General features: G+C 39.6%; 1 protein-coding gene across 1 annotated transcript in view; it reads right to left on the bottom strand.

The window, feature by feature from the left end:
• Window positions 1-5,425: 5,425 nt before the first annotated feature.
• Window positions 5,426-27,486, bottom strand: part of ACER3 (alkaline ceramidase 3) — a 192,816-nt gene continuing 170,755 nt past the window's right edge. Inside the window, exons 7-11 of the mRNA XM_029602168.1 lie at window positions 20,795-20,853; window positions 20,610-20,711; window positions 19,815-19,919; window positions 11,290-11,335; window positions 5,426-5,788 (exon numbers count right to left, since the gene is read on the bottom strand). Of these exons, the coding sequence (XP_029458028.1) occupies window positions 5,735-5,788; window positions 11,290-11,335; window positions 19,815-19,919; window positions 20,610-20,711; window positions 20,795-20,853 (366 nt within the window). The 3' untranslated portion in view covers window positions 5,426-5,734. The remainder of the gene's footprint in view (window positions 5,789-11,289; window positions 11,336-19,814; window positions 19,920-20,609; window positions 20,712-20,794; window positions 20,854-27,486) is intronic.

The following is a 27,486-nucleotide window of genomic DNA, read 5'->3' as shown; positions in this document are numbered from 1 at the left end:
CAATGTCTGTAGTGTAAAATATGACCATGTGGACAGTGAAAAATCACTGAACATGCAAAGGAAAATGTTTGCTGCTGAGATGCTGAAAATCATGTTTTTAGAGCCCCTTGAGCTTTATGTAGTGATGTCAAACTTTTCTGGATCTTCAAGTGTTATCCCTGTTATGGTAGGGAAAGTGGCATAACATGCTCCTTAAAAATGCAACACCACCCATCCCCAAAAGTCAGGTGAATACAATGGTATAGGGCTTGGGCTTTATACCACTGTACATGTCAAAGAAATGTAGATCCCACTTTTCTTGAATATATTTGCTTTCAGTCATTTCAGTGCACAAATGTTGCTGCCCTAAGTTCAGTAGCAGGTGAAAGAATTTTCCCACCTTGCTAAGATGATCCTGGCTGAGCTGTCTGCTCAATACTTGTTATAAATCAATGCCATACCTGGGATGTAGGATAGGAATTATTTTTTTTTAGAAGAAACTTTTGGTTCTGTACCAATTTCAGTCATTTAATTGCTATTCATTCAACATAACAGCATTAACATGAAAAGTATAAAAACGAAGATATTCGGTGGCATAAGCAAATCCTTAAATTCTGCACTTGCAGAAAAAACTATGGGCATTTATATGAATCTATAGCTTAAGTCAGTCCACACAGTCACGTATGTGTAGCATTGTATTTCCTCTACAGCCAAGTATATAATCTTATTTAACACACATATCAAAATGCCCCAATTATACTGCAAAAATACAAGTAAACAATTCTGTTTGTAACATTTCTCTGTTGAGTGACATTGAACAGAACTGGGTGGTTCTGCAACCATAATTATTTATGAATTATATACCCAATTGAATTGCTCAAATGTTCTGGTTCACTTTCTCATTTATATTTAACCACATATTAGCCAAATTATTCTGTAAATGCACCTTGCTTGCAAAGGACACTTTTGCAGTATATGAATTCAGTGCAGACTGAATGGCAGAGGTAGATCGGAAAAGGATGCCGCTTCATACTATAATGCTGTCATGGTACTTCTCAAAGTAGGCAGCGATTTTCACTGCTTGCAGGTCTTGGCAATGCAGAGCCAAGATAGAAGACGACAGATTTTATTCCACAAGACAGAAAAGTCTTCAGGATTAATACTGTTTCTTAAACAGCTGTTGTCCCCAAGTAGTCACTTACTTGGCATCTAACCTCATTGACCAGATGAGAGACAGACAGGTGAACAAACTGGTTAACCAGAAACTAGAGTTAAACATTAGCGGTTACTCAGCACATTAAAGCATTCATTTTTGAAAAGTGGTACACAGAGTCGTAGGTAAATGTATAAAATACAACTACAACCCTTAGGAGCAAGTGACATCTAGAGAGCTTGCCCTCAAGCATTGGATACAGTCAGTACCATACGGAAACTCACTCCAGCCCTCAAGGACCACAAAATGATCTGATTTCAGAATACAAAGTCCAAAAACCGAGTGATAATACAAATCAAACAATATCAATCAACCCCAAATTTTTTTTTTTATTATTATATTTGCTTCCATCTGGTGATTGCAGACCTCCATGAGTCACAAAATCATATGGAAAAAAAAATACTTGTGAATAAACTGTACTAATGGACAGTCATATACTAAGCATGAATGTTAACATTTTGTGCCTAAGTTTTAATCGTCGGTACAGATGTCTACACCATTTTTTTAATTTCCCAAATGCATATAAAAGGTAAGTTATCTTCACAAAATGTCTTTCATGGTAACTCTAACATGGATCCACATTTCGAGAAGATTTGTCTGCGTCAGGGGAATGGTCTGTTACACGAGCAACAGAGCTAGGTGTGCATCTAAAATCACTAGATAGAAGCAAATATCAAGTAAAATTTGGAATTGGCTAATTTTGTTTCTGGTTTTCACGGTAGCCATGAATATTCACCAAATATATTGGCAAATATTTGGTCTGTGGACCATGTTAAGTTTGACTTTGGCTGGCCTGAGAAGCAAACCCTTTTGTAGCCCACGAAGGATCAAGTTGCCTGCTTCGGCATTAGGAGATCAGAGTTCCGGAGTCAAGAAGATACTGAAGCACAGTGCTGCCTTATAGTACAGTCAAACAATCACAATTATACAAATTCAACTTTTCCAAAGACATAAAAAAACAACCTTCTTAATCTACGACACATATCAGTCTGGCAGGTAAGGCATGCATCAGTTTTAAATTCATTTAAAAGGTAAAACATCTTAACTTTTTCAGCAGACCCAGATTGTTCGTTAAGTGTTGCCTGTCAAGTCAATAGTGTTTCAAAGAAATAGAAAAATCAGATTTTAAACTTGATTCCTAATTACAAGCACGATTAGGGAAAATTTACGTAAAAGTGATGTAAAAATGAATATTAACTTTGGGTTTTCATGATCACGTGGGTGCTTAAAAGAACATTCAGCCTTTCAACAAAGTAGGCATTTCATGGCCAATATGGAAACCGTGATCTTTTCCAGGCTGGAGCACTGTAGGAGGAGGGACCTTGATTCAGGTTCCCTATGTGACAGGGACAGTTGGACCTGGGTGTGGCACGATGGCAGCGATGGAACGGAGGATGGCTGCTAATACGGTAGCAGACCCTGCTGATCACAAGGCGGGATGAAGCATGCACCTCAGAAAGGGCACCTTCCAGCCCTTAGGGGAACGAGTCGTCTTTGCAGCCACCTGGGCGAGCCATCTGTGAGGGGAGGGGAAGGTGGCGATTAAAGACAGACTACTATCAAGGGGAAATGACAAAGAAAGGTGATCGCTGCATTGCCTTTGACTCTATTCTAATAATCCACTCCGATTTGAAAGCAGTCCAATAGACTTAACTGTTGCATCAGTGGGTTTTCAGCCTGTGAAGCTAAATCTCTTATTTTTATGACCTGCTTCTAAGATGAAAGAAGATCCAACCAGGTTTTAGTCCAGCAAGAAATAAAAGGATCTATTCTTCTTGATGTTTCACATCAGAAGAGACTTTTTGTTTTGTTAAGGGACAGGCTAGACATTCAGGGGTATCTGAAGTCTTGGACTTGCTTGTCATCAGTGCAGAGCTGATTAAACGCAATGCTCCAACGTGGATTTCTCCATGGGGAACCAAGTAATGATTATTTTTAGCACTTTGGAAAATGTAGCAGGATATTTCAGTTCCATCTCTTAGTGAAGATATCCACCTTGACAAAAGGACTGAACATTCTTATAAACACACACACTTCCCCGGCATTTCCAGAGAATTTTGTGTCAAGGTCAGGGTAGCTGGGAGAATGCCTTACTCCGTAAAACATACAGTCCAAGGCTCTGATAGAAATATCACCGTGTCACAGATAGCACATTATTGTGGCAAAAGAAGAAAATAAAAAGCCCTAACAAAATGGAATGACAAATTGGCAAATAAAATGCAGACCTGGAAAACGTCCTGCTGGATAAATATGTTCTAGCCTCCAACTCGACTGCACTAAGCTGGCACATCGTAATGACAGAGTTGATATCACAGGGAAGGTCACTCTTACTGCCTTCTCTGAAAGACAGGAGACTTGGGGAGAGGGACTAAGGGCCAGATTTAGGTTTTGGGACAAAATGGAGCAGAACAGTGCCAAAAGCCACAATATTTCAATTTCATTCTGAGGCATCTCTTACACAATTTTGAAAAGTTTAGGGTTTTTTTTTTTTGTTGTTTCCAAAAAGAGAAAAAAATGGCGTTAGTATTGGGACAAAAGCACTATAGGACATTTGCTTAATCTGTAAATTTAGCAGGGGTTTGAGCAAAAGTCCCCTTAGTGTTTTCTGCAGAAGATTTTGCTTTCTTTTTTTTTTTTTTTTTTACCCTTTTCTGAAGTTGCAAGAAATAATTTAGGAGCAAAAAATTGTTGTTTCAAAGCAAGCAAAGTGACTTGTGGACTTTTTGCTTATTTGCCTGGAGGGTACATGGAAAAGACAAAGGTTTTGCTCAACTTTGCCTGAAATTATAATCTGATCCTATGAGGGCATGGAGTGAGAACAAATACAAGCCAGGGGAGATCTAGGATTAGGGATCTGAACCCAGTTCTTGGGACACATCTAGCCAGTCAGGATTTTCAGGATATCCACAATGAATATGCATGAGACAGATTTGCATGTACTGCCCCCACTGTATGTATATCTATCTATCTCATGTATATTCATTGTGAATATCCTGAAAACCTAACTGGCTAGAAGTGACCTGAGGGTTAGGTTGAGAAGGACCACAGATCTAGGCAAATCTCGTTCTCAGCTATCAAAAATAACAAGTCTGGATTTCCATCAATATTATTTGACATATTTGCATATATTTAGTTTAAGAAAGCTAATTTGCAAAGTTTGGTTTTTCTCAAAACCCGACTTGTCTGTGGATCTTTGAAGACTGGAGTTACTTCCCTACCCCTTGCATCTGAGAATTTTGTGCTTGGGTTCAGCCCCAATTTACTCCATTTCCGAGGGAAATTTGTATTCTCACTGTCTTTTGGAAAAAGGTCAGCATATACTATACAGGAACTTCTGAAAGTTATACAGAATTGTTCACAAAGACCTCCAAAATCCCTGAACAAATTAAAGGTCAACCATCAAAATAATGAAAGTAAAAAAAAAATATTAAAAACTGAGAGAGTTTGCAATGGAAGACCGTCAGTGAGTTCCGATAGACATCAAAGTGCTGCTAGTCATTGTATCTTGCCTAGCAAAGGTTAAAGGATGGGGATGTCCTCCTCCTCCCGAGTGCCTATAACTAGCATGGCCAGTGGAGCTTATGCATTCACACAGAGGATCCTGTATGTGGTCAGTAATGGCAGTTCTAGAGGTTTCCTTAATAAAGGCAATCCTGTATGCCAATCACAGTTTTGCCAAGCTACTCATGACAAACAGGTGTCCTTAAAAGGCAATGGCCTCAACTAGACCAATTCCATCATAAAGGGCAAAACAGCTCAAGAGGCACAAATTTTGCTTAGAAAATAAATTAGGCATGGTTTTTTTTTCGCAGTAGCTTTTGGCATAGCCTTCATGTTCCCCCCCTACCCAAACTTCAGAAAAGTGAATTAAACAGTGGTAGTTTCCCCCACCCCCCCCCCCCAATTCTGGAAGCCCGATTTTCTTTTGGCACCGCACAGGGCAGCTCAGCTGTCCATATAGCCAGTAGGACTAATGCACTTTAATTTTGATCCTGTGTTCTTGCCAGTACGCATTAGCTGGTCCATACCCAGAGGCAGAGGAGAATAGGAGGTCAGTTCAATCTGAACCATTTCGGTTACATTAAATCACCTCCAGCTCTGAATTATACAAGAAATACAGTCACACCAAATAACAATTTTTAACAAAATGATAAACCCGCCTTAAAAAAAAAAATAATAAAGTTAGTTTCTGTGACCAGCACAAACTCACTAAATACCCACACCTCCAAAAAGTACAGGGCAAAGAAAAGCCAAGCTTATTGTTCCCAGCAGTTCAAAATATACAAGACAAATGGATTCAGTAAGTATTAACAATTCGTAATAAAAAGCACACTGCCCCCAAAATGTGACCTCTGTTTGCTGTGTGCTGTACCTGGCAGTACCCACTATCGTACATAATCATCCATCAGGCAGTCACTTTACTGCAGAGGAATCTTGGAATTGATGCATAATTGTGACATCTGCCTGAACAGTCATGGAATATTCTCTATTCTCAGTCAGGCTAGCAGCTCAGATTTCTTTCGCCGGGTCCTTCCTAGTTTGTTACAGCTTCTTGCGTGGCTCAACAAGGATCACGGGCCATATTCCGCAAACAAACTGCCAAAGGGAAAAAGAGGATTTTCTTTCAGTGTTAATTAGCAAAGAGCCAATGCAAAAGCACTCCTTCCATTTCAAGTGCCACATGAGTGACAGAAAACCCTACTTTACAAAACCGGGATCTTGTGTGGCACGTTTGTAACTACATGCTCAAGTATCCTATCAGACTGATTTAACTTAGCTTCCTGCACTGTGGAATGTAGCTCAGAGCACTACCAGCTGAGCTGGCAACGATCTGCTGTCTGCGTATACACAATAAAGGATTTACAATAATTATCTTGAGCTCATAAAAAGGATACATACACATCCCTGAAGTCTGACTGTTACAAAGCGGCTTACTGGAGAGGTGCTTACATCACTGAGCAGCTATGCTCAACACATAATGCAAACCTGAGAAAAGACGACTTAAGATTTACTATGGGGCTCTTCCTACCCAGGTTAGCAGAGACTACCTAGCACACAAATGAGCCATGTTGGGACACACCAAATTGTACATAGAGCCCAGCATCCTGTCTGATAGCAGCCAATCCAGATAACTTGGAAGTATCCAGAAGATCAGCTCCCTCTTGCTCATTCCCAGGTGCAGGAGTTAGCAATCACTATTCCTGCCTAGCTGTGGTTTTTTTTTTCCTTCCAGGTTTACATTTCATTTGAAGTCAAAATCTCACAAATAAAAAACAAACACATTCCAATCCTACAGAATTATTACACTTATAACGTCAACATTCCCAAAAATGGAATTGATTAGATATCAAAATAAAGAAAAAAACCCCTAAAACCAAAAAGATACTAGCGTCCCATTTTTAAGTCCTCAATAGAGAAAACAAAAAAGGCCAAAACATTGAGCAATGTCTCAGCTAATAAGCCAGAGTAAGAAAAGAATTAAATACATTAATCTTGCAAGGAAGATTTTGAACCAGCATTTTAATTTATAAGTTAAATCCCCCAAAATGTGGATATTTGGTCTGGTTCCTAATTAAAAAAATAAAATAAAATAAATAAAATAACCAAAAACAAAAAGACTCCTTATGTTGATATAGCATTTTCCCATTTGCAGGGATAAGTTAAAAAGAACATACATCCTCGAGCTCTAGGAAAAGGGGCCAGTAAACTGACAAATCTGAATAAGATTTGGATAGCTGAGCCAAAATGTTATTACACCAGGACAAAAAAACAAGACTAACTTTCAAACAGGCACACGGGTGCACATATACACGTGCATGGGCTCAAGCCCCGATGCGAATGTTATAAGATAGCATAAGTCAGCATATGGACACGCAAGTAAGAGTATAACAGATGTGCATCCAGCTGATGACCAGTTTGTCCACCAGTCAGCTCAGTGTTCAGCTAGGTACCCCAGATGCCCCTGGTTCTTTAACCCGCTCTTCCCCAGTTACCCTCAAACTCTTGACAGATGCCTGTAAATTTTATTTTTTTTTAAGACTTACACCTCATCCATAGCAGAAGTAAAGTTACAAGGCACCGGATCTTGGGTGCACATCCCTTGGCCACACCCTGCCCCTTTCTTGTCCAATGGGAAGGAAATTCCCCATTGGCACTTGGGTGCGCTCATCTGGCCACCTTATAAAATCCGCGGGACACACGCAAATGCCAGATGTGTGCTCATCTCCTGATTTCGGTGTGCGTCCAGCTTTGAAAATTCACCTTTGTCAGATTCTAGCAAAGTACCCTTAAGATCAGACTCCGGCAGGAGGTATCTCTAGTGTAACCTGAGAATTATCCAAACCAGTTATAATCCCTTAATTTTTTCTTTTACACTGGCAAATAATATACAGAAATCATGTTTCCTTTACACAATTTGTTAAAAAACACCTGAAAAATTTGACAATTTAGGGAATCAACCCAACACAAATTTACAACTGTGCTTTTTCAGAATACTTCAATTTACAGTGTAATATCCCATTGTCTTTTACTAATGAGGCATTTGTAGCTTGTATCCAATTAAGTGTAACAGTTACTATTTCAGTACATTTTCCTCATTTTATTTTCTTACTGAATTATGAGCTTTTGTATTTCACCACAACTTCACGTTTAGCCACAACAAGAGATTCCAGAAGATCAAAAGCACGTAACAGTCTCTAGGGGAGAACCACAAGATCCAAATTCTAACTTCCCGATTTTATCTAAAATTAACCGTCTTTTTCCTCTGTTTTCAAGCCGAGGAGCCCTCATCTGTTTAGCCTCTCTTCACGAGGGAGCCGTTCCATCTACTTTATCAAGTTTTTTGACCTTCTGTGTACCTATTCTAGTTCTGCTGTATCTTTTTAGAGATGGGGTGACCAGAACTGCATACAATCATCAAGGTGCAGTTGCCTGACAGATCCATAGCATAGCAGGATATTCTGTTTTATTCTCCATTCCTTTCCAAATCAAATCAGTCTTAACAGTCTATTTGCTTTTTTTGACTACTATTGCACACCGAGCTGAAGATTTCAATGCTACTGCTATCGTTTTTGTGATTCTATTACGTTCTGTGACCTGCTTAGCTCGGCTGGTTCACTATAAGTGGGCTAAAAGAGTTTTAAACAAACAAATCAAAGTGCTGTCCACAGTCATTCCAAGATCCTTTTCCTGGGTGGTGACTCCTAATACAGAACTCAGCACTGCATTCTTTCCCGCCCCCATGTTCATCACTTTTTCACTTGTCCACATTAAATTTCATCTGCTATTTAGATGCCTGCTTCCCCAGTCCCTCACAATCTGCTTGTGCTTTAACTACTTAAAGCACAAGCAGATTGCAAATCTGATCACTTCTGCTCTTTTCCAGATTAGTGAATAACTTAACACAACCATGGTCTTAGTAAATATCCCCCTGAGGCACTCTATTTACCTCTTTCCATTGGGGAAAACGGATTATTTAGTTCTACCTTTTGTAACCTACCTTTTAATCAGTTACCAGTCTACAACAGGCCTTCGCATCCTATCCCAGGATGACTTTCCTGAGTAGTCTCATGAGGGACTTCATTGAACAGCTCACTTTTATCCACATCTTATTGTACACCTTTGAAGAATTTTAGTAGATTCAAAAGGCACAGCTTTTTTTTTTGCTAAATCCATGCTGGTTCTTCCCCATTAAGCCATATTTATCTATTTGACTAGTAATTTTGTTCTTAATAGCTTCAACCATTTCAGCCAGCACCATGGTGCCTTTTTTGAAAATTGGTATTACATGAGCTACCCTCTAGTGTTCAAGTACAGATGCAGATTTGAACAAATTACAGATTACCAGTAGCAGGTTTGCAATTTCATATTTGAGTACCTTTAGAACTATGGGGTGAAAACTATCACATCACAGTAATTTGCTACTATTTAGTTTGTCAATATAGTCTAGCATTTTTTCCAGATTCACTCAGATTTATTCTTGTGAGTCATGTTACTATGAATTCCTGTGAGTTATTAGCTAGAGAGAATGGTTCTGGTATGAGTATCACCAACATCCTCTTCAGTAAGGACTTCTTTACTTCAAAGAATTAAATTTAGTTTTTCTGCTATGGCTTTCTCCTCTGTCATCTAATGGCCCATTTACCTCATAGGTTTCTTGATTTTAATATATGTGAAAAAAAAGTTATCAGCTTTTGTCTATTTGGCAAGTTTCTCTTGAAATTCTCTCTTGGTCTGCTTTATTAATATTTTATCTCTAATTTGCCAGTGCTTAATGCACTTTTCTATTTTCCACAGGATGCCTTTTTGGGTTTTATAGCCTCTTTCACAATACCAGTTAGCAAGGCAGGCATATGCTTTTTCTTCTTTCAATCTTTAAATTTGTGGAATACATTTAATCTGGGCTTTCAAGATTTTTTTTTTTAAACAATTCTCATGAGTCAAGCAGACTTAACCATTATAACTGCTCTTTTCAGTTTCCTTCTAAATACTCCTTATTTTATCATAGCCTTCCTTTTTAAAGTTATGTTGCAGCATAGTTTTATTATTTTCCCTTCAATGATTTTCTCAAATCTGATTGCTTTATAATTGCTATTATCAAGCAGCTCTACTGCGATTACTCCTTGCATCAGATCCTGCATTCTACTGAGAACAAATGGACTCCCTAGTTGCTTCTTGAAGCAATTTATGGAACCTAGAAACTTAACCTTTCTGACATGCGCTGATTAGACAATCACCCAATCAATATTGAGATAACTGAAATCTTCCCTTATTATTGCATTTCCATGTTTAGTAGCCTGTATTTGGCATTTCAAAAACTGTTTCACCATCAAACCTTTACAACTTCTTTAAAATGCCACTGCATGTATCCTCACAAATGCCAACAAGAAGAACCACATCACTCCCACTCTGATCGATCTCCACTGGCTTCCTATACAATCTCGTATCCTCTACAAAATCCTTACCCTTATTCACAAAAGTATTATTAATGAGCATTACCACTGGATAAACCCCCCCTTCCTTCCTCGCACCTCTACAAGACCAACTCGCACCGCTCTCCATGGAACCCTCTGTGCCCCTTCTATAAAGTCTATAAGACTTATCGCTACCACAAACAGAGCCCTTTCACTTGCCGGCCCCACCCTCTGGAATTCCTTGCCCCCAAACCTACGCACGGAAACCTCCACATCCAAATTCAAGAAAAACTCAAAACCTGGCTCTTCCTACAAGCCTACCCATCGCTATCTTCTCATGCTAAATCTTCCCCTTCTGTTACTTACTGTTAAAAAATACCTCCTCACAATTGTCAGGCCTCCCTTTCTTCCCTAATTTTCAATCCCAATTTCAGAATCAGTAATTGTAACGAACTTATTAATTGAACCCTGTACATAGCCTCTCCTATAGTGATTTTTATCCCCCTCTCCTAACGTAAGCTACCCCTAGTTGAAGTTATCAGCTAAAGTATTTGGTTTATTGATATATTCTTGTTGACTGTTCCTACTGTTCATTGTAAAGGCCATGCCTATTTTATACTTTGGTTATAAGTTATATGTAAACCGATGCGATGTGCAAACAGATGTCTGTATATAAAATCATTAAAAATAAATAAACAAATAAATAAATAAATAGTGAGGTGGATTTCAGTAAACCCCCATTGCTATACTGCTCCATGACAATCATGATATCCTCACCACCCAATATCTACCACTGGCAAGTGACAGTAATAGTTAACACCACCATCTAACATACAGATGGGACAATGAAACAGCCACTGAAAGATTCCAAGATCCGCATGTTCAAATCTTGTTCTTCTACTGACTGTGCAACCTTTAGAAAGTCACTGTATTTTTTCTTGCCTCATTTCACTTAATACGGATTTTAATGCTTTTTCCAATTGTTGAATGCACTAAGGTTTTGACCTTGAGCTGCACAAGATACCAAAGATTCTATTTGGTCAAAGCTTTATAGAAAAAAAATGCTTGATGCATTTGGGGCTCTATGTATTATACATCTTGCCCTGTTGTTGCATACACTTGCTCTATGTTAAATAAGTACAAATACATGGTATACATAGATTTAAAAAAAATCGGATAACCCACCTTTACCCTCGGCCTGTACTTCAGATAAAGCGTTCTGGTGTATAAGCTAAAGGAAAAAATATATATGTATTATCCACTGTAGTGTTTCAAAAGAAGAATTCATACAGATATGTTTCTGTGCATAGGTCTTTATCAGGCACTAGTGTTATAATACATGTATGATTAAATCAAGCCAAAACTTGAGATTTTTCATTACTAAGGCCCCAATCCAAATGTAACTTGATATACATAAAAAACCATAGAAACATTTATTGAAGAAATAGTATTCAATGTACTGGCACAATTAAAAGTAAACAAGGCTATGGAACCAGATGGAATACATTCCAGAATACTGGAGGAGTAAAAAGAGGTACTGATTGTTCCCCTCAGAGCTCTGCTTAACTTATCACTGGAGAGGTTAGTATCAACTCCACAAGGGTGGGAAAAAGGAGGAAACTGAAAACTACAGACCGGTTAAGCTTAATATTAGTGATGAGTAAGGTAATGGAAGCACTAATAGAGGACAGAATTTGCAGTGCCTTGTAAAAGTCTTCATACCCTTTATATTTTTCAGATTCTACTGTATAAAAAATACAAATCAAAGTGCACTAAAGTAGGAATTTGTTTCACTGATCTATAACATACTCTATACTCATTGTTTTTTCACAATTATAGAAGTATTCCAAAAGTAATTAAGAATAAATCCCCTCCGGTTCAAAAATTGCCCTAACAAGGCCCAGAAGTTAAATAGAGCCCACCTGTGTGCAGTCACAGGAGGTGAGCCTTTTCAAGTACACCTGAAAAATCAAACTGTTTCTACTGTATAAGTGAATTTTAAGCACGGGTCAAACCATGCTGAACGACCTGCTAACAGAACTCTGGGATAAAGTTATTTAAAAAGTACAGATTGGGGAAAGGCTGTAAGAAAATTTCAGTGTTTGTGAAAATCTCTCCGGGCACCATCAGGTCCTTCACAGTAAAAGTGGAAACAGCAAGTCCCTGCCGGGACCAGAATGTACCTTCAAAGTCAGAAGCTGCAGGTTAAGGAAAATACTGTGGAAGATCATTGTGAGGCCTAAGATTACGTTAAAACAACTATTTAACAATTTCAAGATTACTCCACCAACATGGCCTGTCTGGGAGGGTGGCAAGAAGGAAACCACTGCTAAAGAAAAGCCAGATATGCTGCATAGTGATGGTGAAGGAATGCTTAGGGGACACTGCACGTGTATAGAAGATGATTTTGTGGTCTGTTGAAACCAAATGGAACATTTTGGTCTCAATGCTAAACTCTGTGTGTGGCACATCTAAATTCAAGAAAGCATGCAACAAGAATAAGGGATCTCTGAGGGCGTAGAAGGGATTGTACAACTGAGCTGTTGTGTGGATGGGCAGGCTAGATAACAGAATAGTAAAATAGCAGCAAAAAAAGACCATATGGTCCTATGTTTCTATGGGGTCGTAATATGAAATTGAAGGAAGGGATATTCAAAAGGAATAAGAGAAAACATTTTCACAATCAGGGTGGGGGGACACCTGGAACAGACTTCCAACAGAAGATATAAGAGCCAAAACAGTGGCAGAATTCAAATGTGCATGAGACAGGTGTATACAGTGTGCATTATTTAAATTTGAGATATCTGAATGTCTAATCATATTTCTCTTTTTCCTCTGATGAATATGTATGTGTGTGTATAGGCTCTGCTTAACACATTTATTGCCTTGTTTTGCTGTCTTGATAAGAAAGGATCACCTGGGAGGCCTGCCCCCATGCTTGATGCACGTTTATATCTCCTGTCCTCTGCACCCAACCCCATCTACCACTCCTATCACATTCAGCTCCCTTGGATTTCCGCACCCCAGAAGCATGGCATTAAAACCTTTTTGTTCTGAAACTTAACTACCATGCAGTAGAGTACTCAAACTTTGTTAGATCACTACTATCAGGGGTGATATACTCCGTTGCAGATTTTAGGTTCATCTGCAAAAACAACAAACTGAGTGCAATGTCACTCAGGAAAATACTGAGCAGAACTGGCCACAGGGTAAATTCCAGAGACACTCCACTGATCGCCTATCTTTGTTCAGAGTGATCTTCCATTTGCTACTATTCTCTGGTGTCAGTCACTTAACCAATTACTGACCCAGTGCACCCTAAAGCTGCTCAGTTTATTTATAAGCTTACTATATGGGACAGGAGCCAGAGCTTTGCTCTAATCAAAGCATTCCATATCACATTCTTGATCCAATTCCGTGGTCACCCAAAGAAATTCAGATTTGTTCAACACAATCTCCCTCTGATACCTCTATGCTACCTTGCATCCTAAAAGCTTGCTGGAGTCAAGATGCTTTAGTTTTCTTCCTTGGTATGTTTTGTCATATTGGAGTTTTCTTAATTGTATTGTAATTTTTTATTGCAGTTGTACACAAATTTGAGCAGTTTTGAAATTAGAACTGGGAAAACAATATATACATTTTTAAATAAAAAAAAATAAAAGTAGTTTAGTGAGAAAGAGAAGATGGTTTTTATTCTGGTTTGTGGGAAGCTTGGCTAATGGCTAAATAAGCTAAACAGCTAATTAGAATATTTTCACGCCTGACCAGAGCATTACAATTGCCAGCTTAGGAAACCAGAGACAGATGGAAAAATAGCAAGTTTGCTTGCCTGTAAATAGAGCTCTCTGTAGACAGCGGGATAAATTAGCCATTACATGTGGTGATGTCATGCAACAGCACAAACATGGATCCAGAGCTCAGTAAAGACTTTACAGAATATACACAGGAGCTCCCATACACGTGCTGCCTTTTCAGCCTTTCAATCTCCTCCAGAGCTTAAGCTTTAGTGAGGTAAATGACTCGCCAGGAAGGCTGGGTGTGAGTGTGTTAAAGACTGGCTACTTAATCCTGCAGTCTATAGAGAACCCTTTTACCGGTAAGCAAACTTGCTTTCTCAGTCGACAAGCAGGCATGCACTAACCATTACGTGTAGGGAGTCAGAACTTGAGGCATACATTGTGGAATCACTTAAAGACAACCAAGCCCCATCAGGTAGAGTGGAATACTGGAGTGAATAGGTTGCAGAAAAATGCTTGCACAAAACTGTCTCCTCGGGACATACTGTTCAGACAATAGTGGACATAAAAGTGTGCATAGATGACCAAGCAGCTTTGCAAATGTTTTCTATGGAAGTGGCCCTGAGATAAGCCACTGGTTTTGCCATGACTCAAGTTGATTATCCTTAAAAGTTTCTATAAACTATAAGCCAACTGGCATATAACAGTGTACAATACAGTCCACCAGCCACTTGGACAGAGCTCATTTAGCAAGTGACATTCCCAATCTATTGGGATCAAAGGACACAAACATTTGAGAAGCTTGACAGTGAGGCTGAATCCTCATTACGTAATACACCAGGACTCTCTTTCAGTCCAAGAAGCGAAGAGCCCATCCTCCTTTGTGTGCATGAGGTTTTGCAAAGAATGCAGGTAGCACAATAACTATTAATAAGGAATGTAGACGCCACTATCAGTAGGAACAGAGGATGAACCTGTAGAACCACATATTGTGAAAGAGTTGCAGATATGGTGAATATTAAACTAAAGCCTCTTCAGGCTGAAGAGATGACCATAAGAAACTACTTTTTCCATGAAAGGAACTTCAAGTCGAGAGGCTTGAAAGGAGGTTTAATAAGGTGAGCTAGAACCACACTGAGATCCAAGGCACTGGAGGTCTAATGACTGCGGGTCTAGAATGCCATAGATCGTTCAAGAATTTTGATACTAAGGGATAGAGAGATATCAGTGACCTGCTAGTGATATGCTGCAATGGTACAGAGAAGAGCTTTGACTGAAGAGGTGCTCAGACTTGAGAAAGAGGCAGAACAAGTACTGAAGCAATTCTTTTGGTCCACAGAAGAAGGGATCCAACTGACTGGACTGACACTAGAAGAGAATCTCTTTCATCCTGGTTGAAGATTTCCTGGCTAAAATCAGAATATGCTCCACCTCTTTTGGAAGGAGCCAGGAAGTGACTACTGGCATTCAACATCCATGCCATGAGGGCCAATGATGGCAAATTTGGATGGCAGAGCTTGCGGCCCTCTTATGATTCCCAAAGGAATCAGCAAATGAACTGGAAGGATGAGATAAGGATACCACACTTGTCATGGCCAGGCTGGTGCTACTAGAGTATCCTCACTTTGTCCCAAGGACCTTCTGGACTGTCCTGGAGATCAGAGGAATCTGTGGGCATGCGTAGAGTAGACAGACTCTAGCACAAAAGCATCAGGAGCTAATCTGTAGCTACTCGGATGCATGGATGAGAACTTTGACCATTGTTATCTTTAGAGGCAAACAGGTCAATTACCAGCTTTCCCCAATGACTAAACAAGTCATCCACAATCTTTGGATCTAGAGATGACTCATGTGGATATAACAATCTGCTGAGGTGAGTCCACTGCCCACCCCCCTCCACTGCGAAAATCATCCATTTAATCCTTCTCTGTTTCCTGTCTTTTAACCAGTTTGTAATCCACGAAAGGACATCGCCACCCATCCCATGACTTTATTCTTTTCCTAGAAGTCTCTCATGAGGAACTCTGTCCAATGCCTTCTGAAAATCCAGATAAACATGAACTAGTACATCTAGTGTATTAACCCTTTCAAAAAAGTGAAGCAGATTTATTAAGCAAGACTTGCCTTGGGTAAAGCCATGCTGCCTTGGTTTAATGGAACAATGTCTTTCTATATGCTCTGTGATTTTGATCTTTAGAACACTTTCCACTATTTTTCCTGGCACCGAAGTCAGGCTAACTGGTCTGTAGTTACCCAGATCGCCCCTGGAGCCCTTTTTAAATATTGGGGTTACATTAGCCACCCTCCAGTCGTCAGTTACAATGGATGATTTTAATGATAGGCTACACATTTTTTACTAATAGACCTGAAATTTTATTTTTTATTTCCTTCAGAACCCTGGGGTGTATACCATCCAGTCCAGGTGATTTACTACTCTTCAGTTTGTCAATCAGGCCTACCACATCTTCTAGGTTTACGGTGATTTGGTTCAGTCCATCTGAATCATTACCCATGAACAGGTATCTCCCCAACATCCTCTTCAGTAAACACCAAAGCAAAGAAAAAATAATCCCTTTGCAAAAAGATTAAATTATCTTCTCTAAGTGTCAGAAATGGATGTTAGCAACCAATTGTCCAAGTATAGGAACTCTCAGATTTCCTGGCAATGAAGCTGTGCAGCCACAACTGCTAGACATTTGGTAAACACTCTCACCAAAAGGAAGCGCCTTCTACTGACAGAGCAAGTCTTTTACCATGAACAGAGGAACTTTCAGACCGCAGGGCGAATGGGAATGTGCACATAAGCATCCTTTAGCCCCAGTGTGCACATCCAAACCTTAAGCTGGATAAAGTGAAGCATTATCTGGAAGGAGTTTATCTTGAACCTCTCTTGAAACAACTTGTTCAGCTTTTGAAGTCCAGGACAGGTCTTAATCCTGACTTCTTAGGGATTAGAAAAAAAACAGGTTTAGAATCTCTGGCCACATTCCTGTAAAGGTACAAGCTCAAACACCTTCTGCTGAAGGAGCGATACTACTTCCAGCTACATTTGAGGAGATTGGGAGAGACTGAAGTTGAAGACCGACATTCGTCAGTTTGGAGGAGGAAGAGACAAGCTCAAGTGGTAGCCATATACCACAAGCCTCAGGACCCACCTGTCCTTTGTGATGTAGATCCATTCTGAAAGGAAGAACTGGACCCTTCTCCACTCTGGAGGAGATAAGATAGGTGGGCCTCATGTGCATGAAAAACTAGATCCATGGGAAGGTTGACCGAAAAACTACCTGACTGCCTTGTGTGTTCGGTGCTGGGGCATTCTTCCTGCACACAGAATAAGAGCTCCTTCATGACATCACTATAAAATTGCTGCATCCTGTGGTGTACAGTTACCGGTATGCACCTCTTAAGCTCAGACTCAATCTCAGAGTCATTGTTAATGTGCTATAGGTTAAGAAGAGGAAGGGATTTGTTCGTCCTTTCCCAGCTAAGACAGCAGTTCCTCTACTTACTCCCCAGACAAATTTGGACATGTATTATCATAGCCAAAGTAAAGTATCAGGGGTACAGATGCTTGAAGGCTTGGCTTCTGCTCCTTCTGATGCCTTCATTTATTTCAGCCCTGAACAGGCTTCCACCTTTTGCTGATGTGGAACGATAGACAACCTTGGAAGGAGTAATGCAGGTACTGGGGACAGTGTCCATTTTCTCTCCTAATGTTGGGTCTGGGGCTTGCTGTGGTGGGGGGTTCTGAAAATAACACTGGATCTACAATATATTTGTAACCTGGAATGACCACTGTTGGAAACAGGATGCTGGGCTTGATGGACTCTCGGTCTGACCCAGTATAGTCACTTATGTTCTTCTCATATTACATTAGAGGTTCTATGGACTGTGAATAGTCTGGAACATTCTCTCACTCGCAGGATCAATAAAAACTGTCATCTTTGGAGTTCCTGCATGACCAAATAGGTTCCCACTCTCCATTAATTCAAGAACATGAAAGGAAGTTGAATAGTGTGGATTCTCAAATAACTTTATGCTACAGAATTCTTTGTTAGCTTTAAAGATAATGAAATTTTGCATTGCAAGTTGGAAAATACTGAGAATTATGATAGGTGATTAAATTTTTGTTTTCTAAATTTTCCAAAGTGTCTCGGTAATGGCTATGGATATGCTGAAGAAGTTCTATATAGATTTGTTGAAAGCCTTACCTGATACTATTCCATCTATTTTAAAAGCTTTTATCTTATTATGGGTAACGGAGAGCCCATTGCTAGTACTTCAGTCAGATCTAGTTCACCGACTAAAAATACTGATGTACTTGTATCTTTACCTAATTCTCAGCAAGAGCCTTCCATGAGTGCAACTCTGCTTATAACTTATGCCTCAAAGTCATATAGGAATATGATAAAAGATGTTTTTCAATTTAAAGAGAAGACATTTCTTGGAAATAAGGTTTTTTTCCAGATGTCTCTAAAGCAACTCAGAAACTAGAAAAAAAGGCAGAGTGCAACTGCACTGGGAGCCAGTTTTGTTTTTTTAAGGTTTCCATGTAAATGTTATATTCAATTAGACAATGCAAAATGAATTTATTTGTTTTTTTATTATCCTGCATTTTCTCCCGAATAGGGTCAATAATTTATAAGTTGGTTGTAGTAAGCCTGAGAGTGGTTTAGGCTAGAAACCTCTCTTGTTATTTTGGAGTTTTTTTCCTTCAATACTTTCTCCCACTTGTGGTCTATATATAGGAAGGATCATGGGCTTTTTCTTGTAATATGTTTCTTGCTTTAAAATATTGTTTTAAGTCATCTGTTTAGTTCTAAGATCAAGTATTCTTGATTTGTATCTTTTGATAAAATCCAATAAAGAGAATAATTAAAAAACAAAACACAAGATCCAGGTATAGGTTGAACTGCTATTGATTCCCCGCCATTTCTGACAACTGTAGAGTGAATTGTTACTTCTTAATCAGAGTCATTATCTCCTACACTTTGTCCTCGAGTAAGCTGTCCTCTATATAGGGTACATCTGCAGACACTTACATCTTCACAAAGGCTACTCGCTAGCATCCGTGCAAGCCTTTGTGTTCTTATTGAAGCAGCTGAAGACCTAGCCATAGTGTCAAATGGTTCAGATACAGAGCAGATAAGATGTTTTGCACACATGATGTCTTCCATTGCCTGAAGGAACTCCAAGTATGTAGATTCTGACAATTCCTTCAGAGATTTTAGCTTCTGCATACACATACAGCTGGTGAACTACAATCCAGGAACAACTCTTTGGATCTTTCCCAGACGGTGTTATGCCCAGTCGCAGACGGCTGCGACCACTAATGCTCTCCTCTTTCTTTGCTGCATTATTTTCCTTTGGGCGAATGGCGGCCTCCGCCAACCACCGCCGACCAGCCTAGTGTTCCCGGGATGGTGTGGGCGCTGCCGACCGCCATCTTGTTCCAGGAATGACTTAGGCGCGCGCGTGCATGGGCCACTCTTGTAGACGTCATGGCGGGAACCTCAGGGGCATCCCCTCTGGATGATGTCAACCACCTCCGGTACTTGAGCTAGCTGGCCCTTCACTTCTATGAATTAGCAAGCCGTTCCCTCTTGCTGAATTCTGCTTCTTGGACATCTGGCTCTAGTTTCTATGTTGGCGTGAGACACTCTGGGTACCTGCTCCTCGGGGGCCCTCTCTTGCCTCTGGTTATCCACTCCTCGGAGGACCTTCTGCCTTGAACTATCTGTTCCGCTCTCCGGGACCTCTCCTGGAACTACCCCCTGTGAGTACCTATTCTACGGACTTCTACTGTCTAAGCCTAGTTGTGGGATTCTCAGCAGTGTACCCGTGCCTCAGGCCACTACCGCTTCTTCCCTGAACACACATTACCTGACCATTATAAAGTTACAGATCTGGAGAAAATTAGTTAGATTCAAAATGGTTTTGGAACTGCTTAGGCAAGCATTGCTTGACTGGTACCTGAACAGGATGTGCAAGTAGGAACCTAGGCCCGTCAGAATGTGCCACCAGGCATGAAACTGCGTCACAGCTCCCAGGACGGGGGGCATCTTCTGCCGAGCTCCCCTGTTAGAAGAAACACCAGAGGCCATTTTACCTTCAACAACTCTTATTTAAAAGATACATCAAAAATATTTCTTTGAATCTGAACCCTTCTGTTTATTTATATAGTGAAGTCTGGATCTCGTATTGCACTTCTATCTTTAATCTTCATTGTATTTTTGGGCAATGCAAATAATTCATTTTAATAATTTATAGCTGATTTTCCTAATCACCATATCATATTTAAGTAAGCTTCAGCTGGAAGAGGGTCATTTGCCACCAATTCGGAGGATTTCTTACAACAGTGTGTGTGTGTGCGCACCCGTTTAGAGAATTTCATAATGTACTTAAAATAAAACATTTTTAAAATAAATCCAAACTACTGAACAATTCCTGTATGTGAGTGCAGGGATTCCATCACATGTTTTCCAAGTCTTAAGACTGAACTTTCAAAATGTGTGATAAACACAGAGGATTCATAGTGGCTGGAGAAAGGAAATGTGGCAATCTTTGTGTAACGTGTGCACGGGGGTAATCTGCACAGATGGGCAGTTACAACCTTAAATACCTTGATGGGCAGCCTGGAGGGACCTTTTAAGTCTTTATCTGCCATCATTACTATGTTACTATGATATGTATCACACGTGAATTAAACATTCAAGGACAAACATCCACAGTCCAATTAAATAGTACAAAGCATATGAACAAGCTCACCGCCATGTATCGCAGAAAATGTTGTCCATGTTCCAAAGAATGAATCCCATTAAAAATACACCAAGAGACGTATAAGCCAGACCCCTAAGCCATGGGTACACCCTGTGAAGGAAAATTGAGAAGCACGGTGAAATATTTTCAGAGTCGATGCTTGAAGCACATCATTAGGATGCACTATTACTTACCATGTAACAATATATACGGAACGCAACACTAGACTAGAAACTAACAAGCCATACATAACCTAGGAGGAGAAAAGAGACAATCAATTAGTGCATTATATACGCTTTACATCAAAAGGAATTAAATCTAGAAGTCAAAATCCACACCAGAGTTTGATTTACAAAGAAAAATTGGAAAATTACATTACTGCACAGACTGTTACTTATTCTAGGAACAGTTGAACCTTTGCACAAAGGAACGGTCAAGTAACAATTGCTCATATTTTAAAGATAAAAGAAAGTCAGTTACAGTATAACAAAAAAGGGTCTTATCGTATTTCAGTTTGGTTAAGAGAAATTATTCCTAAGCACTCCTTAATGGTTCCTTCCACCCCACCATGAAGAAGTATTAGCCTGCTTCAAACGCAATCTTCCACAATTACTCCCAGGCTGTTTCACTGGGGTCAGCAAAATCCAGCCCTCATTTTCTCTCCTGTGGAGTGCTGCAGGGATGTCCCCTATCACCAATACTCTTCAAGAAATATTTGGCACCCCCTAGGCAAAGAATCAGAAACTACCAGATTACTTACTACTCATATGCTGACAACATTCAGCTACTGGTCCCTCTAAACCTGCCGATGCCTGGGAAAGAGATCTGACTGGCTACACCAAAATAAACAGGTTACATTCACAAAAGACGTATTGTGGATATTGAAAAAAGACCAGCCAACTTGAACTTGAAAATGATCCAAGGGACAGCTTCCTTTTGGCAGTCAAGTTTGCACTGGACTTTAAGCTCACCATTGAGTCTTAAACTCTGGTGGTATCTAAATCGGCTCTCTTTTACTATGCTTCATCCTGGGTATGTAAGATACATGGACATCTGCAACATCAGGGACTGTCTTTGCCATGCAAGGACCAACTCAATCCCAGTACTTATTTATTTTTAAAATATATAATCAGCACACATCTGCTAGCGTTTGCTGCAGGATACATAGGAAACATACATAAAAACAAATAAAAAATTTAAAAAAATGTACCACATAGACCTGTAAGATGAAAACTATCTGAAGTTGTCTGTGCCCTAAATGCCAAATACTGATGTCTGGTATTTCTTTAAAGGTCAGATTTGAACACTTGCTTAAACAAGAAAGGTTTTAAGTGCTTTTTTTTTTTTTTTTTAAAGGACCTTGTTGACATTACTGATCGTACCTGCCCAAGCAGAATATTCTAATATAATGGGCTTGCAACAGAGAACGCTCAATCACGAGGTTCGTCGAGGTGAGCCAATCAGGGAAACAGTAGTTCAAGCAGGCTTTACTGGAGATGACCTCAAGGAACGTACTGGACTGTAGATGCACAATGCTGAATTAACCCAAGCTATGGAAATAGTTTAAAAGCTTCTGGACTAATAAAGCAATTGTGAGTCTAATTCTCCACTGGAGGGGAAACCAACGGGAGTGAAGATAGCACAGGTATAATATGATTGTGCATCTTGCCCCAGTTAGTATTCAGGCAGCAGCGTTCTGGTTGCTGGAAGACAGATGTAAAGCACAGTGCAATAAGCCTATGCCCCAGAAAACCAGGATCTTGAAAGATGGTTCAGAAATCCTAGGGCGCTCCAAAAGAGGTTTCAATCTTTGGAAAATCACGCAATTTATAAAAGGCTGTCTTGACCACAGATTTCCTTTGAGCCCGCATGGACAGATTGCTGTCAAGGATTATGCCAAGGATCTGGTACCTGAGTAGATAGTATTTGTAGGTCTTGTCCTTCAAAATTAAAGATCTAAGGGGCATTAGACAAGGGAAATCTGCTTAAAATAATCACTTCAGTTTATGTTCCATGCAAGTTCATTATGTAGTAGCCAGTGTTTAATTGCCTTCAGGCACATGGAATCAAATTAAAACAGTTCGGACCAAAAGACTGAGATGGTTAAAAACAAAACACCTAGATCAGGTGCATAGATGTCATAATTTTCACCCAGGTTAGCAAGAATCTTACAAAGGGGAGATAAATAATAGAGTGGCCAGCAAAGAGCCTTGGGGTGCACCTGAATATATCACATGCCGACTGGACACACTGCAGAGAAAATTCTCACTTGCTGGGTCTGACTCGTTAGATACGAGGAGAACCAATTCAGTACTGTTCCAGATATCCCAATTTCGCATAGGTGAGCAGAAGAATTTGATGGTTTAAAGTACATATCCCAGTCCTAGATTAACTTTAAAGACAAGAGTTTTAAGTATTCAGGCAGCAGCGTTCTGGTTGCTGGAAGACTGATGTAAAGCACACTGCAATAGTCTATGTCTGAGAAAACCAGGATCTTGAAAGATGGTTCAGAAATCCTAGGGCTGCAAAAGAGTGCTTGGGGGTAACACTTGCTGGTGTGGCGGTTACAAACCTTAATCAATAAGCCTTCTTACTGTTGATACAACTCCATTATTGCTCTCTGCTTTAACAGCAGGGAGAAAAAAGGAAAAGTGGAATTAGATTGAGACAGCAACCAGCAATGACATTGGATTTTACGGTCTGGGAAAACAAATAAGCATGTAGGTAACGTGCTGATGCAGCTATTACTACCCTTAACCAATAAGCCTGATACTTTGGATGAAACTCCAACATTGCTCTCTGCTTCAACGGCAAGAGGTAACGGGGAATTGGACTCAGACAGCAACCTGTAACAAGGGCCCTGATTTTGACAGTTTGGGAAACTAAGTATGGGGGGTGACTTGTATGGCGCAGGAGATGCTACCATAGGCTTGCTGGGCAGACTCTCTAGGTTTCTAAGCTCTGCTTCTATCGATCAAGCACACTATGCTTTCTGATGCTGACGACTTCTGAACCACTCTTACATAGTGGAAAAATCAGGAAACATGGAAGTGGTGGGCAGAAACAGAATTTCTATATTTTCTAAAGGATTTTAGAAGAGGAAAGCATCTACCCCAATAATTCCAATAGTATGCAGAGCTCTAGAGAAACGTTTTAGAACAGCACAACAGCAGCAACTGAAGCACATGAAGACAGACTTCCAGAAGATTTAAACCATCATAATTCAAAGGTCAGTCACACCAGACTAGAAAGCCTTGCTTTTATTCTTTTGCATGCTGGATTCTGAATTGGTACTGTCCTTGATAAAGATTCAAAATCTCTCACTTTTCCCTGGATATAAGACAGTAAAGCCTCAAAATCAAAGCAGTAACACTATAAAGAAAGCACACCAGGGACCATGCTGAAAGCTCAGAGTGAAATCAATGAAAGATTAAGTGTAGTAGCATATATCTGTCAGCACCTTTTAGCCAATGCAGAACAGATTCCTACATTAACAAAGCACTAGTAACTGGTGCTTTTCTATGTTTATTAACTTTAAAGCATTTCTTGACTACTAAAAGTTGCTGTCATAAAAACGAGAATTACCTTTCATCTGTATCCGTGGATTTCTGTTCCACATCTGCTCAGGGTAGATCAAATGAAGATTTGACCCTCTTAGTACTGCTGTGACCAGGTATTTTAAAAGCCCGAACAGTGTTCTCCTGCTAGTGACAAGCCTCAACAATGGCTGGATCACTAGAAGGGAGAACAAAATCAGAGCAGAAAAAGATTTTTGCTTGAGCAATAACCAAGTCGATTAAAATCCTAAGTAGATATGACCAGTCACAAACACAGGTACAGTTACAAAGCCAAAGATCAAATGGGGGTCTATGGCAATGTGGCAGGAATGGAGTTGGGCAGACTAGTTGGACCCAGGGGTTCTTATCCGAAGTCTTATTCTCTATTTTTTTTTGGTTTTCAAGTGACTTGACAGCATACAGACACTTCCAGAATAATTAGTTTCAAAACCTGGTTCTCAGCCTAACATTCTGTGCCAGATAAAGAGCGTGCAGTTTTATCAAGGTTCCTTTATGAGGATTCGACACAGATCAGCAAGGCGTGCTCATCTGCAGCAGAGTAAAAGAGCAAATGAATGCACAAGCAGGGCTTGCTGAAGGCCTCCCCTGCGGTCGCCTGCTTACAAAGAATGTGCATCTTCTGCAAACTTTCCCCCTCCCCGTTGAAAGTCTGCTTTTTACATTCCCTCCTGCGTCGTCCTGAATGACAATCTGAATTTAAAATGTCACAATAACAGTACTTGCTCAGTTTCAAGGGCCTGGGAATGTGAGTAAATCGAAGGCATTCATAAAGCATGCACGCAAACACCACCCAGTACAAATATGCAAGTGTTCCTAAGAAATGAACACAGCATTAGTCAGTCATTCATCTACACCATGCCTAATTGTGACACCCAAAACAATAAGGCAACATAGATTTTAATTGTTCTGTTAGTAGTTTGAACAACTAAAAATGTTTTTAAGAGAAAACTCTGAAAGAAAAATTTGTTTTTTTCGTAAAACTTTGGAAGCTCCCACTTAGCCACTTCCATTGTTTGAATCAGGGAGATGCAGTGCAGTGCATCACTAATACATCAAAAGAATCGATACAGCACAGACAGGTGGTAAGTAACCTTCGGGGTCAAGATGCCCACAGTACTAAATTGAGCCTACTTATGTGTGCGTTTTAAAAAGTAAGCTCAATTTAGTTCTGTGAGCATCTTGACCCCGAAGGTCAGAGTATACTCTTCGACTTCCTGACATATCCTAAAAGTCTGCTGTAGACTAGACACTCAGTACAAAAGTTATTAAGGAAGGACACCAGAACACATACACATCCTGATCTCATAAGCCTTATTCCCTTCAGAAAGGAGGCTCCAAACAGGGGTGTAGAGATAGCATGAGCGATGTATAACTGTTAACCTAACCAAATTTAACATTTTATATACATGAACTAAAAAGAAAGGAGATCAGGAGTAAGATCAAGAGTAAAAACAGAGCCAAAATCAAAGGCAAGCTGATATGTTCATTAACATTCAATTCATTGATCATAAAATTAACTGTTTTGCATGTTTAGAAATCAAATTCAGCTAGGTCCCCAAAAACCTGATTTGTATGTATGAACATTTCCATTTCAATCAGAATTCATGTGTTGCATGCGCATTTTGGTTGGTAGTAAGAACTATGCTTGTACGTGTGCACAGTACTTATGTAAGTTGGTCTTTGAAAGCAAAACCTTTAAAAAAAAATGAAACACGTAAAAGTTTTACGTCTTCTCTGTTAAGACCTAATGCACTTTCCTGATTACACTAACAGGTGGTATTAAAGAACCAGAAGCAGGAAGAGAATTGCCACCTTATACAGAGATACATTTCCATAGTCCCTCATTAAAAAACAGGGAGCAAATGTTCAAATATTGCAGGATATGAATATTTATTTAAATATAATCAACTTCTTGCCTTGATTCAGCTAATTTTACTGATTCTGTAGTTCACACATTCAAGGAAGAAGCTGGAGACATATTTAGTAATGAGCTATAGCATTTCCTTTCCTTAAATCATTTCTACTATCCCAAATAAATACTTTATCTCTGTTACTGAATACAACCCTTAAAGCTATAAAGGGATAAGCAGATGTGGAACAAAATAACGACCATTTTTGGGTTTGATGGCCATAAGAAAATAAGATTTGCCATACTGGGACAGACCGAGGGTATATCAAGCACAGTATCTTGTTTCCAACAGTGGCCAATCCAAGTTGCATTGAGTAAAAAAAAAAATATTTTCTGGGTGTCTTAAATGTATTACTTAGTAACTTCATTACATATCCCCTAGTCTTTGTACTTTTTGATGAGTAAACAACTGATTCACGTTTACCTGTTCCACTCCACTCATTGTTTTAAAAATTTGTAACTTATCATTAAGATCATCCATTGTACCTGAAGACTGGAGGATAGCAAATGTAACCCCAATATTTAAAAAGGGCTCCAGGGGCGATCCGGGAAACTACAGACCGGTTAGCCTGACTTCAGTGCCAGGAAAAATAGTGGAAAGTGTTCTAAACATCAAAATCACAGAACATATAGAAAGACATGGTTTAATGGAACAAAGTCAGCATGGCTTTACCCAGGGCAAGTCTTGCCTCACAAATCTGCTTCACTTTTTTGAAGGAGTTAATAAACATGTGGATAAAGGTGAACCGGTAGATATAGTATACTTGAATTTTCAGAAGGCATTTGACAAAGTTCCTCATGAGAGGCTTCAAGGAAAAGTAAAAAGTCATGGGATAGGTGGTGATTTCCTTTCGTGGATTGCAAACTGGCTAAAAGACAGGAAACAGAGTAGGATTAAATGGACAATTTTCTCAGTGGAAGAGAGTGGACAGTGGAGTGCCTCAGGGATCTGTATTTGGACCCTTACTTTTCAATATACGGTATTTATAAATGATATGGAAAGAAATACGATGAGTGAGATAATCAAATTTGCAGATGACACAAAATTGTTCAGAGTAGTTAAATCACAAGCAGATTGTGATAAATTGCAGGAAGACCTTGTGAGACTGGAACATTGGGCATCCAAATGGCAGATGAAATTTAATGTGGATAAGTGCAAGGTGATGCATATAGGGAAAAATAACCCATGCTATAATTACACAATGTTGGGTTCCATATTAGGTGCTACAACCCAAGAAAGAGATCTAGGCGTCATAGTGGATAACACATTGAAATCGTCGGTTCAGTGTGCTGCGGCAGTCAAAAAAGCAAACAGAATGTTGGGAATTATTAGAAAGGGAATGGTGAATAAAACGGAAAATGTCATAATGCCTCTGTACCGCTCCTTGGTGAGACCGCA

The sequence above is a fragment of the Rhinatrema bivittatum genome, chromosome 5 (assembly GCF_901001135.1).
Source record: "Rhinatrema bivittatum chromosome 5, aRhiBiv1.1, whole genome shotgun sequence".
NCBI lineage: Eukaryota > Metazoa > Chordata > Amphibia > Gymnophiona > Rhinatrematidae > Rhinatrema > Rhinatrema bivittatum.
Note: the sequence above shows the minus strand (reverse complement) of the source record. Positions and strands in the feature narration are given on the sequence as shown.